We start from the raw sequence: 13,673 nt of genomic DNA, 5'->3' as shown, positions 1-13,673 counted from the left end.
GGAGGGTTAGGCTAGGGAAAGTGGGGGTTAATCACCACCGGGGGGGAAGTTAGGGTTAGCCACCACCTCAGGAGCATTAGATGTAGGGTGGGAAGGGGGACTTAGGTTTAGGCACCACCAGTGGGAGGTTAGTGTTAGGCACCACTAAGAGAGGCTTAGGAGGAGGACGGGGAGGGTTATGGTATTTACCACCCCAGTCGGGATATATAGCATTTGGGCTTCCGGCGCCGGCACTACATACCAATTACAGATGGCTTGACAATTGTGAGGATTTTGGTAAAAATAATTCCACATATAAGAGGTGGATTTTTTGGTCTGATAATGGCCGCCTTCTTATCACTGGCAAAAACTGCTGCCATTGGTGCCTGTGTCTGTGTGGTATAGCTCCAGGTTTCTTCCCATTCTTGAAAAATTTACTTTTGGTTAATTGCCTGTGGACAGAATTGTCTGTGTGAATGGCAGAGTTTTGATTGCAAAGTATTGTAAAATATGCTGGTGCTAAGTATATGTACAACTCACTGCACTGCTCTGTCCTCATCTCCACTTGGGATGGGGGTAATAAAGGCACAGAGACTCACAGCAATACATCTCTATAAATCAGATGCCTTTATTTGCACATTTATTGAGTAGAGGCAGAACACCCAGCAAGCAACACAGGCTCCTACCTTGGGCCCAGTGGGCAGCGAGGGACCCAGATTATCCTAAGTGGGGGGAACCAAACCAGTATGGTGTGGACATCCGGTAGTGGAGCAAGTCTACGCTGGAACCAAATGGATAGAGCAGAGACATGCAATTTCAGTGAAGCAAGGCGAAATCCAAGGTCCAATCCAGCTTGAAGGAAGGCCAGGACTCTGGAAATCCTAAACACTTGAGGATTGTAGCTACTGGTACAACGCCATTGTGGTAGATCCAAACAGAGTACTCTGAGCATAGTGTTGACTACAGAGCTAGAGAATCCTTTAGACCTCAGGACGGATGTCTCAAGAGCCACACCGTCAAAGCCAGACGAACCAGGTCAGGGTAAAGGCAAGGACCCTGAGACAACAGGTCCGGACGTTAAGATAGTAGGAATGGAGTGCCGATGGAGACTCCAAAGATCTGAGTACCAGTGATGTCTTGTTTGAACTTCTGCAGGACTCGAGGAAGAAGGGAGACCGAAGGCAACAGGTACACAAACTGGAAGGTCCACTTCACTGACAATGCGTCTACAAAGATTGCTTTGGCATCTCTTGTTCAGGCCATAAGATCCCCCTCTGGGAGACCCCATCTGCTCACTAGGAGTCGAAACACCTCTAGGTGTAGAGACCATTCCCTGGGATGCACATCGTGACGGCTGAGGAAGTCTGCTTCCCAATTGAGAACTTCTGGAATGATCACTGCAGAGATGACCGGGAGGCGACCCTCGGCCCATGTCAGAATGTGTGACATGACTGTCATCGCTGCCCAACTCCGAGTGTCTCCTTGATGATTGATGTAAGCCACTGTTGTGGTATTGTCAAACTGAACCTGTACAGGTTTTCCGTGAAGTATGTGCTGGGCCAGTTTGAGGGCCCTGTAGACAGCTCGAAGTTCCAATATGTAGATTGGCAGGGTTGATTCGACTGATGTCCAACAGCCCTGAAAGGAGTGCGGACCAGTCACTGCGCCCCAGGCCCGGAGACTGGCGTCCGTTGTTAGGATTACCCAGTCCGGGATCCAAAATGGGCGACTGTCGGTTAGATGAGATATCTATAGCCACCAAGACAGAGACAGACGCACCTCTGGAGAGAGCACCATCATCTGAGCTCCGATTCGATGGGGTAACCCGTTCCACCTGGAAAGGACCAGCCTTTGCAAAGGTCTGGAATGGAACCAAGCATATTCCACCATGTCGAAGGTGGACACCATGGATCCCAGAACCTGCATTCTCGAGTGGATCGATACTCAGTAACTGGGAAGACTTCTGCGCACTTGTAGTTAAGAGTGTGGAGATCTTGTCTGAAAGATTCTCTGATCCTGAGAATCCAGCAGTGCTCCCAGATAAATCAATGAGGGATTCAGGGAGGACATTTTCCAGTTGACTAACCATCCGTGCTTGTGAAGGAAAGCAGTGGTTACATGTAGATGGCTTTAAAGCACCTCTGGGAAACCTGCTAAGAGGAGGTCATCCAAATATGGTAGCAATTGGATACCCAGACCACACAGGTGAGCCGCTGTGATAGCCATAATTTTGGTAAACACCCATGGAGCTGTGGACAGTCCAAAGGGCAGAGCCTGAAATTTGGAAGTGTTGCTGTAGTATAGCTGATGAGGATGCAATAGGTACAGGTAGGTATGCGTCCTGAATATCCAGCGGTATCTGAACCAGAAAGAGAGTAGAATAATAACAGGTCCCTGGCTGAGATTGTGGGACTGGCATAATTATCCCTGCTTGCAGCAAGGACTGTATAGCTTTCTGGATTTGTAAGGCCCTGTTCGGGTCTGACCTGTGTAGAAAAACTGGTAGGGAGGCCATCTGAGAAATACCCGTGAGAGACCACTTCTCTTACCCAAGCATCTGTGGTGGTTAGACACCAGCACAGGGCGAACCAAAGGAGTCGGCCTCCCACTCTGAGAATCCCCAGATGGTTCAGGCTGAGGGTTTATCCTTGGGTTTAGAAGCAGAGCGTCTAGTTTTCCAGGTTTGCTTGGTTCTGGGTTTGGCGGCCCTCGTTGAGGCCAACTGCCTAGGAAAGGACTGGCCTTTTGGCTTTCCTTGAGAATGAAAGGAATTAAAAGATGTAGTAGAAGTAGCTGAAGGCAGAAATGCCATTGTCGATCCTGCCAACGTGGTTACAATCTTGTCAAGGTCAGGGCCAAATAAATCTCTCCATTATAGGGTAACCCTTCAAGGCCCTTCTTGGAATCCGCATCTGCCTTCCATGAGCGCAGCCACAGGGTACGGCAGGCAGATACAGTCGCAGCTGAAACCCTGGAGGCTAGGAGACTGGCATCTAATGTTGCTTCTCCAATAGAGGAAGCTGCATCTCGAATGTGAGCAACAAACAACATCTGATCCCTAGAAGCTTCTGAGGGAAAAGTCTTCAAGTGCGTCAGCCCAGCTTTTTATAGCATTATCCACCCATGCAATAGCCCTGGTTGGACAGGCAACCCCTGAAAGAGAGTACATCTATTTCAGACAAGCTTCTACCTTCCCAACCGTAGGATCCTTTAAGGAAATAACTGTAGTAATAGGCAATGTAGTGCTTGTAATTTAACGTGGAATATGGGAATCCACCACAGGGGGTGTTCCCCATTTTGCCCAATGAGCCGCAGGAAAAGGGTAACATGAGGTCAGACATTTTTGTGGTTGAAACATCTTACCAGGTGATTGCCAGGCTGCAGCCATATTTTCAGCTAGTTGATCAGATAGAGGGAATTCTGCTGAAGCTTCTTTGTCGTTTAAACAGAGGTTGCTTGGATTTAGGGGCTGGCTCATCATTTTTTAACAACAAGATGGATCTGACAGCTCGCTCCAAGACAGGAATATTAATTTATGACCGACTCTCATCCTCCTCCGGAGGGGAGTCAGGGTTAGAGAGATCAGCATCTGTGCATGGACTGTGATAACACAAAACATGTGAAAGGTTTACTGGATAGAGTAAACCTACCTTCCAACATGGTTTGAAAGGCATTAGATGCAGCCTCAGACTCTGCACTAGAGAGTATGTCTACCCATGGTGGGGGTACAGGTACCTGTACTGCCTGAACCTGATGTGACAACCCCAAAGGGGGCATTACATCCTGCTGTGATAACCCCATGGGGGGAATTACAGCAGGCTCCGCTAGGCGGTCTGCAATAGTGGCCAGTAAGGACACGGCGTAGCGAAGGATCTGCCAAGGCAAAACGTTCTGTGTACGCGACCAGAAAAACTGCAGTTATAATAAGGACATTGTGCAACTTATTGTGCAAAAGCGGTTTGTGTGTACTGAGAAAAAAAAAAAGTTACTTTCCTTTTTGTTTACAAAGGTGCTTGAGATATAAAAAAAATGATGATTAGTATCTTCACCAGTTAGTATGCTGTCTAATCAAGTTCACCTATTTGAACAAAGCAATACAATACTGAGGTTTAATTACTGCAGTGCTGGAAGTTTTTTCCCCTGTTTTCTATTTAACTCCTGCGTTGCTGAAGGAAATGTTTTCTTTTTCTGTGTTAAACTTGAATTACGGCTGGTTTGCTGAAAGAAAGATATTTGTGTAAACTGGCTTGTTATATAAAAGCACCTACACTGGTACATACACCTCCCACTATAAAAATGTTTTTCAACACTATAGTAAATTTCTTGGCCTCTCACCAAAAGACAGAGGAACACATGTTGCAGTTGCTGACTCAGTCATTGGGCAGCACAGGTGCAGGGCATCTGAAGAAAATGTCTGCCTCAGAGGCATATTTGCTGATATTTGAGAGGGTGGCACAGCGTTTAAAGTGGCCAGCAGATACTTGGGATGATATACTTGTCCCCTATCTCATTGGTGGGGCTCAGAAAGCCTATCTGATTTGTCCTCTGCTAATGCAGAGATATATGACCTAGTTAAAAGTGCTATTCTGGCCAGGTCAGGTCTCACTCCTTCTGGGAAAGCGCAGCGCTTCCACAAATGGGCCCTATTACCAGGGGTCCCTATTCGGAAGCAGGTTGCAGAATTCGCCAGACAGGGGTGGAGTTGGCTCCATCCAGAAGACCGCACTGCCGCTCAAATTGTAGAGACGGTGGTCGTTGATCAGTGTATAAGAACCTTAGGGCGGAATATGCAGCGTTGGGTCAAACACCTTGATGCTCAGAATTTAGAGGAATTAGTTACAGTATTGGAGCTGTATGAGACCGCAGGATATATGACAAAAATGCCAGAAATCAGGGAATGAGCGACCTGTTAAGATTGCACCCCATTGGCCTGTGACCCCGAATGTCACCCTTCCTCAAGAAAACACAGCTGGAGATACCAGGGTTGTTTGCAATGACTGCAGAGAGCGGGTCATATAAGGCGGGACTGTCTAGTATGGACGCTACGTATCCCACATTTTCGCAATAATCAGGGTGTGTTTTCTTTCCTGCCGGGACGCACTACCTTGGTGGAACACAACATAAATATACCTGAAAGTGGGTGTAAAGCAGCGACCACATCGCATTCCTGAGACACGGCGACAAGCTATCCGGCAAGAAGTAAGTCCGGTCCCAGTACTTCTCACTAGACCACTCGGATGTTACACTGGCTCTTTGAGGGATACTTTGTCTGCGGGGCAGCGGAAAAGAGCATATCCAGGTGTCCGCAAGAAATAAGGATGGTTGCTCCTCTGCCAGAACACACCATGTTCAGGGGGTATGAAGAATACACACCTGGAAAGGTGGTTTGGAAGACTGAAGGGTGTCACCAAGGAAGACGTGCAGTGAGAGGGGTTGTCTCTCACCTGAATTGCCCGCATTCTGGTGGAATCAGCTCCCTCCAAGGGGGGCTGGATTGAAACCTGTGCATTCTGCATTAGCAGAGGTGTGGAATTTCAGGTTTTAGCATTTACACAGACCCAGCTGGAATAATCATTAGAGCACAGGAAGGGTTTAAAACTCCCACACACCTGATTCTTCTTGGTCCTGATGCTGGACAAGCTAGCATTAGGGTGCTAGGACCTGGAAGGTCCACAAAGATTGCAATTGCTGACTGTTAAACACAAGGAGTGCTGAGGCATTTACTTTTATTTGCTTATTTTCTGTTATGTGCCTGTGTGTATCCAGGCCTATGCTCACGTATGGTAAAGTCCAGTGTTTGCTACCATTAAAAAGACACTGCTTCACCGAGTGTCTGCCTGTCTGTACCCCATGTTACAATACGTACACGCTTCACTTTGCCTCTGTTCCTATATATGGACTATTATATTTGCTACTAATATACTAAATTGTGCTCAAGCAATTTTTATATACATATATATATATAAATATATATAGTGTTTATTTATAAATCACTAATATCTGAAATATTTCCATATTTCACTGCAATTAATTTATCACTCTGGTCTTTGAAGAAATAACGTTATACCAACAAACCAAATACATATCTCTGAAACAAAACAGACTACTTTTTTTTTTTTTTGTAATATATAATTTTATTTAAACATTTTAAATAAGCTTTGTATATATTACTAGCATTCTTTTTGGGTACCATTTTCAAAAATAATAAAAATCAAGAAAATGAACACAAATCGGCAGTGCACGATTACGAGATCGGGAGGGCCACGGATTTCAGAAAGAAAACATTATTTACAGAGCTGCAAAGGGCGCAGCGCACGGCCATTTTGAAAACAGGATTTTTCAAGGAAATTAATCTGCTGGAAGTTATAAATTAAAGCGAAACGTACCGCGTTTGGGATTACTGTTAAAGCAAAAATGTATTAGTCAGTAGAACGCATGAGGTACATGACACACAGTCCCGGACAGCCCTCTCTAGTGCAAGGCAAAGCAATCAGGAGCAGAAGACAGGCTCGGATCAAATGTCCAGAAGCTCCATACAGGAGTCATACACGTGGGGTCTATGTGACATCTGGCTATTCTGTGGTGGAGATGTGACCGTCTGGGCTGAAGATCTCTCAGGGAGCGGAGTCACAAGTTCAATGTTTGTCCACTTTGGTGCAAGTTAGAGTACTAAGTATTCTATTTGCAGTTGAGCTGCACTCAGTACACACTGAGTACAAGGCTGGGAGGGGTGGGCTAAGCCTATCTCCACGCTGGTCATCAGTAGGTCCTGGAGACTGCTGGATTGCATAGAAGTAGGGACCTCTCTGTCTGCCACATTATATTGCTCCATTATGAAATGTTTCTGTGACTCTCAGCACGAGCTTTGGGTGTATCTGTTTATCATGAACTTACCAAACCATAAAACAATCGGAATTTCAACAGCGCACACAATTCCTAAATCAAAGGAAAATCCAAAAATGCTAAAATGTAAGCAAGAACACCACCACTGCTCCCTATTAAGGGGAAGTCAGAGGGGGCTTTATATTCCGGTATGGTGCTGCATCGCTGGGGGGTACTAAGCAGAAAACATGGTGAATGGGAGCCCAGAGGCCTCATAAGGTTTCCATGTGCGGTGTGAGGGATATTGCATGCACTGAGGTAGTGTGCGGCAGTGTACGGGACCATTCATGACGTGTACAGTGACAGGTGCTTGGGTAATGGTGGGAGAGGTCATCGCTGAACACAAGACCATTTTATTTTCATGGCGTTAATGGCAAATGAGCGTCAGGGCCCCGCGCCTGTAGATGCAGCGAGGCTAAGTGCTTAGGTTCATCAAGTCAGTAGCAACAAATGAGGACAAGACCGAGGGCCGGCCACCGACAGAGGACAAAGCCATATTAATAATAATAATGTTTTCATAGCAAAGCAAGTATAAATTCAGTGACAGGACATAAAGTGCATTGTAGGGACAGGCAAGGGGTCAGCCGGACAAATCCAAGGTCAGAGGGCAGAAGTCGGATAAAGTGCTTGTTTAGAGACAAAGTACAGAAGACCCATAAAACACATGAAGGATTGTCAAGAGAAACAGTGAGTCCTGATCAGAGCAGACACGGGATACAGTGAGTCCTGATCAGAGCAGACACGGGATAGTGAGTCAGAGCAGACACGGGATACAGTGAGTCCTGATCAGAGCAGACACGGGATACAGTGAGTCCTGATCAGAGCAGACACGGGATACAGTGAGTCCTGATCAGAGCAGACACGGGATACAGTGAGTCCTGATCAGAGCAGACACGGGATACAGTGAGTCCTGATCAGAGCAGACACGGGATACAGTGAGTCCTGATCAGAGCAGACACGGCATACAGTGAGTCCTGATCAGAGCAGACACGGGATACAGTGAGTCCTGATCAGAGCAGACACGGGATACAGTGAGTCCTGATCAGAGCAGACACGGGATACAGTGAGTCCTGATCAGAGCAGACACGGGATACAGTGAGTCCTGATCAGAGCAGACACGGGATACAGTGAGTCCTGATCAGAGCAGACACGGGATACAGTGAGTCCTGATCAGAGCAGACACGGGATACAGTGAGTCCTGATCAGAGCAGACACGGGATACAGTGAGTCCTGATCAGAGCAGACACGGGATACAGCAGAGAGGATGGGGGGATATGGAAGTGCCGCAGTAACCGCAGTGGTCTGACGCGTGTCTGTCATCAGGATAAAGTCTGGTGTGTGGGATAGTGCGATACTAAAACAAACGGTGAGCGAGTGTCAGGAGGTTACTATAGGTCTGTGAAAGGTGCCATCATATTATACACAACTGTGCCCAGCGCACAACCTCAGCCTGCGCAATTCACTACAAATGGCAAAAAACTAACACGTCAATCTGGGAAATTAGCTTTGAAACCATTGAAGTATAAGTATTTGATAAGGTATAAAAATAAATTATAATCATAAATAAACATCAGTGTTTGCAGCCTCGCAGAGGAACCTTACAGAACGTACGTGTTGATGTTTCGCACTGTACATTAGAACACGGTATATAACACTGGTGCTGCCTGCTTAGCGCCAGCAACTTCACTTGAAAGAACTATAAGATAATCGGTTAAATTATGGTCAACTAACAACCGCCTGGATGCCGACATGTCGCCTGTGCACCGTGGGAGCAGCTGTGAGAACGAAGCCTATTAATTCACTAGGAACCTCACAGAGACACTTTGTGCCCCATGCCTCGGAGATGCTGCCACTTCCTAATGAATGCATGTACCCCTGTACTTTAACCATACTCCTATATATTGGCCTTTGGAGCAAAGAGACAGTGTTGGTGCACTTTATACAAACTCTGCTGTGTAATATTAAGCTTATTCTGGAGTTTACATCCCCAGGCAGATGTGTAATGCAGGCTATTCACCACACCGATCCGCAATAACAGAAATATCATAAATATATATGGTTTTAATGACTTGGATCTCTAGGGTCCCCTGATCTGGAATTCTAGAGCTTTTCTCCCCCGCTGCTGTTTCCAAACATAAGACGTTCAATGTAAAGCAGAGAAACTCAGGATTGCTTTATAAATAAATATACAGATAGGGCCTCTTAGTCGGCAGCCATGCTGGTGAACCGATGCTTCGGCCAATTTTTGTTAATTTTTATTGTAATTACTAATTTTCTTTAGCGTTGTCCTGTCTGCACCAGTGATCGGCTAAAGCTTTGTGCAAGCTCGGAGTGAAGGACAGGAAACAGCCACATCTGCCGTCACAGCTCCAATTATGTAAACAGAGAGTTGTGTACGTCAGGTACTTTGCAGAAAGGTGCAGAACCTGCGGAGTCATACTACGCACACCCCTAAGTCTGAGCTTCTGGCAGCTTCCTACTGGGGCCCGGCCTAGGACTGCTCAGCCGGGGCGAGGTGTGAATGAGTCCACGACTTGCTTCACAGTTCAAGTTTTGATATCGGGATGTGTCCGGGGGTGACCTACGGCAAACCGATATGAAACTGAAGCCCCCCAGACAACAGGCAGGACAGGACACACTTTCTTCATGGTCCAGGACAGAATTGGAGGATGCATGGAGAGGGGCCATGCTACCACTCTCTGCACCCTCACACCCGAGGCCAGGCAGGTTTCCTTCCCATAAGTTGCCCTCCACGGACCCTAGTGGATGTGGATGGAGCAGTCCTACCCATCCTGTGGGTTTGCTACTGACTACATTGTTGTTGTCCGGAAAGCTCATACTATTTGGGATGTTTGGTGGCTCTAGTTGCCACGTGCTAACAGGTGGGGAAGGGGAACGGGAAGACAAGGGTGTAGAAGAAGATGATGAGTGAGGAGGAGGTGACGTAGCAAAGAGAGGTCCATTGGAGTGTAACTGCAGCGGCCTGCGGCAGAAAGCGTTTTCCTCTGTGCTCTCCGGACTGCTGGAGCAATCCATAGGTTCCCCAGTTCCTCGATGACCAAACTCAGGATTGTCCACTGATGTTGCCCCATTGGATTCCCAGGGTTTCTTCCAGTCCTTGGATCTCCCACTAGACTGTAGGCATTGTGTACCCGCAGGAGGACTCTCTTTCTCCTGGAGATCATCTGTACAAAAAGCATCAACCTCCCAGTCAGGAGCAGAGAGAGCGCTATCTCCTGCCTTCTGCCCCCTCGGTCTGTCATTTCCACTTTGCAGGGTAGGATTTTCTGCAAACTGATCCCCATTACAGACGGCCCCCACTTTGGGGATGTCCCTCACGTAATCTCTCAGTGTCTCGTTAAGAATCCCAGTGTCTGTCAGTTGCCTCTTCTCCCATTCGTGGCTGGAGGGCTTCATGCTATTGTTTAAAGTCCACTCTTTACCTTGCACAACTTCAGTATTCCTAGAGGACTGTAAATTTCTAGGAGACTTTATGCCTGCAGAGAGAGCCGAAGAGTCCTGGAAACTTTCTGGCAAGATGCCATTCACTTTGCCGCCCTTTCTGCAACTTGTGTCTTTTTCTACTGTGCTCACAGAAGGTGCCTGCCAGGAATCACTGCTCTCCCCCATTTTACGGCGGCATCTCTGCACCGGGGTGGTGACAGGACATAGGCTCCCTCTACGTACGATTTCAGGGGAGGAAGGCAGAGATCGGCAGCGCCTTGGTCTTGCCACTATCTCAGAAAAATCACACTGTGCATCCACCATGGGCTCGGGGGTCACTGGACTACTAAGCTGGTACGATACTGGTGGGGGGAGGTCAAAAGTCAGAGAAATGACGGACTTGCTTGGGGTGTCATAAAGTTTGATTCTTCCACCCTTCAGATCTTCTCGTTGTGAGAAGGGATTGACCCGAGCTGGAGTATCATGTAAGAGGTCAGTGTAGGGGTCCTGAGAGCGCAAGACGTGTGGGGGTTGGGGGGAGAACATGTCGGACTGACTCCGGGACAAGCGCTGATCAGGGGGTGTGGGGAGATCCCAGGTCTGCTCATCATCATTGGGGAACACTGCCACGCTCCCACCTCCTAAGGAATAAATATAAAACGTTATTTGTTCTGTTGCTGTAATAACACAATATTCTAATATTCATAATTAACACCAACAAGACATGCAATCACGCTGTAACTATACCCTTCACAGTCTGCTCACGGTGCTGCAAGGGCCTAAATGTATATGAAACGCATATCTTATATAAGAAATTAATTGGTCGGTTTGTTTGCCCGGTTATGCATTTGGAGAGCCCTGCACTGATTGGAATGAAACCAACGCGAGGTGGTCCAGTTGGTTCCTGGCCCGGTTTTAGGGGGGTTAGGGTCCCAGTGAGAGCTCCTGTTAGTGTACGCTGGGCAGAACTTTCACCCGGGGAGACTCTTTTGTGACCCTCACTGGAGTGGTAACATTGGATCCCAGAAGACATACTAAGGGGATGAGGTCCCAGTCAGACCCCACGTTGGTGTACGCTGGGAAGAACTTTGACCCGGGGAAGCTGGGCAGGAATTTTACCCAGGGAGTCTTTTCTGGGCCTTCCACTGGATGGATTTGGGCGACATCACATAATAAAACTTAACTTGGAGATACACCCCTTCCTCGATTGGGATGAAACCAAAGCGAGGTGGTCTGGTTGGATCCTAGCCAGGTTTTATGGGGTTTAGGTAGGGTCCCGATCAAACCTCATGTTGGTGTACACTGGGCAGAACTTTGACCCGGGCAGCCTATTATGGATTTGGATGAAAACTTCACAGAGGGGTAGCAATTTTGCCTGGAAAGCCTAATGGAGTGGTTGGGGTCCCGGTCGTACCTCACAGCAGAGTGCGCCGGGCAAAGCTTTGACCGAGGGAGCATGTTCGGACCCGGGGAGCCTGTTCTGAGCCTTCCACTGGATTGTTTTGAATGAAAACTTCACAGAGTGGTAACATTAGATACACAGTAGGGGGTTGAGGTCACGGTTAGACCTCCCCGTGTTGTACACTGGACAGAACTTTGACCCGGGGAGCCTGTTCTAGGCCTTCCACTAGACGGATTTAGATGATTACTTCACAGAGGGGTTGTGGCCGGAGACCCGGCCCACGTGTCTAAAATGGACGCCATAGCAATGAAGGGGTTAACCCTTGTGTTTCTGCTTTATTTTTTAATGGACCAATCAGCGCTGAGGCACCAGTTGTAAATGTGATAGCCATTGATAAGGAGCCGGACTGCAGCCAGGGGCACTTAGACCCAGGGGGCGCTGGCCTCTGCATGATGCTGGGACCTGGCATAGACACGTTCCAGCGCTGGGAGATGGGACTAGTGCCAACAGTAATGTACACACATTCAAGCAGAGTATATTTAATAGTCTATGACATGTTTAAATGTATTTATATTTAAGATGTGTTTAAATTCACTTTTTGTATATGACTGCAACAGAAATAACCAACTTCTGTGACTGCAGGAAATTAGATGCTGATTGTCATTTCCTGCCAGGAGGGCTGATGAATGGAAAGACCTGTTGTGGTCAGTGCTCTGCAGGTGAGGCCTGGATGGAAGTTTTCTATGGGAAGGTGTGAAGAGCATCGTATGGCCAAATCCGTTTACTTCCTGTGATACGGCCCCTGAGGTGTCACCTGTGTCTGAGCTTTTGGGGAAAGAACAGTTTGTTTTCCATGATTCCCTGCACATTGGGGGATGATGAATACTGATACTATTGCTGGGTAACCTACATAGATATTTTGTCACTGTGTGATAAACGTATCAAAGGACGAAAGTAAATGACCAGTTCCTGTGGGATGTCAGCTGTAACTACATTTGGGATAGATGCTCTGATTGGTTTACAAGAGCAACTGTGGGAGTATGTGTATATATATATATATATATATATACATACACACACACACACGTATACATACACACATATATACATACATACACACACATACATACATACACACACACACATATACATACATACACACACATACATACATGTATACATACACACATACATACATATATATATATACACACACACATACATACATACATATATACACACACGCACGCACACACATACATACACAGGTGGCCAAAATTGCAGACACATTCTGAAATTTGAATGTTCTTCAACTTCAAATGCTTATAAAAATTGTTTCACTTCACACAGTGCAATGATTCATATATCAAATGAAAGGAAATGTAATGCTGAATTCAACACAATAAACAGAGGTCAAATATTTGCATTACAAGGGAAGTTATTTCAGTCAGACAAAGAAGCACAGATGCGTTAGATTCAAGAAGCGGATTGTAGAATAATAATATATAATTTCAGTATATCAAATGGATAGATATCCATTTGATATACTGAAATTATATACTCAGATATTAAGATGATTTACCAATTATACTCTAAACAACATTCTTCTCTCTTTATAAATGATTCCTGGAATACGGGGAATCTTTGATAATGAGTCTGGGAGGAAAAGACGCAACTTATTAAAACAATAATTCTCTAATGATATTTTTATTAGAGAATATAAAGAATCCCAGTAATAATAAGATAATTATGACATCACTAATCATCATGGACCGTTAAGCAATAATATGAGACATATACGAAGGTAAGGATTTTGAAACAAACACAGGAGTCCCGATAACCAATCAGAAACGGGAGATCACGGAACAGAATGGACAGACGAATAGGAACGTAGCTGGTAGAATAAATACCGGACATGGATAACAATCTGGTTGCACTGCCTCGATAAAGCAGCCACAGGCGAAAC

At 46.3% G+C, this 13,673-nt stretch overlaps 1 protein-coding gene across 1 annotated transcript in view; it reads right to left on the bottom strand.

Annotated features, from left to right (window-relative positions):
- Positions 1–6,140: 6,140 nt before the first annotated feature.
- Positions 6,141–13,673, bottom strand: part of LOC148477352 (uncharacterized) — a 144,897-nt gene continuing 137,364 nt past the window's right edge. Inside the window, exon 10 of the mRNA XM_088456852.1 lies at positions 6,141–10,946. Within this exon, the coding sequence (XP_088312978.1) occupies positions 9,313–10,946 (1,634 nt within the window). The 3' untranslated portion in view covers positions 6,141–9,312. The remainder of the gene's footprint in view (positions 10,947–13,673) is intronic.

This window comes from Taudactylus pleione, unplaced genomic scaffold, assembly GCF_031769625.1.
Source record: "Taudactylus pleione unplaced genomic scaffold, aTauple2 ptg000722l, whole genome shotgun sequence".
Classification (NCBI taxonomy): Eukaryota; Metazoa; Chordata; class Amphibia; order Anura; family Myobatrachidae; genus Taudactylus; species Taudactylus pleione.
This window is presented reverse-complemented; position numbering and strand designations above follow the sequence as displayed.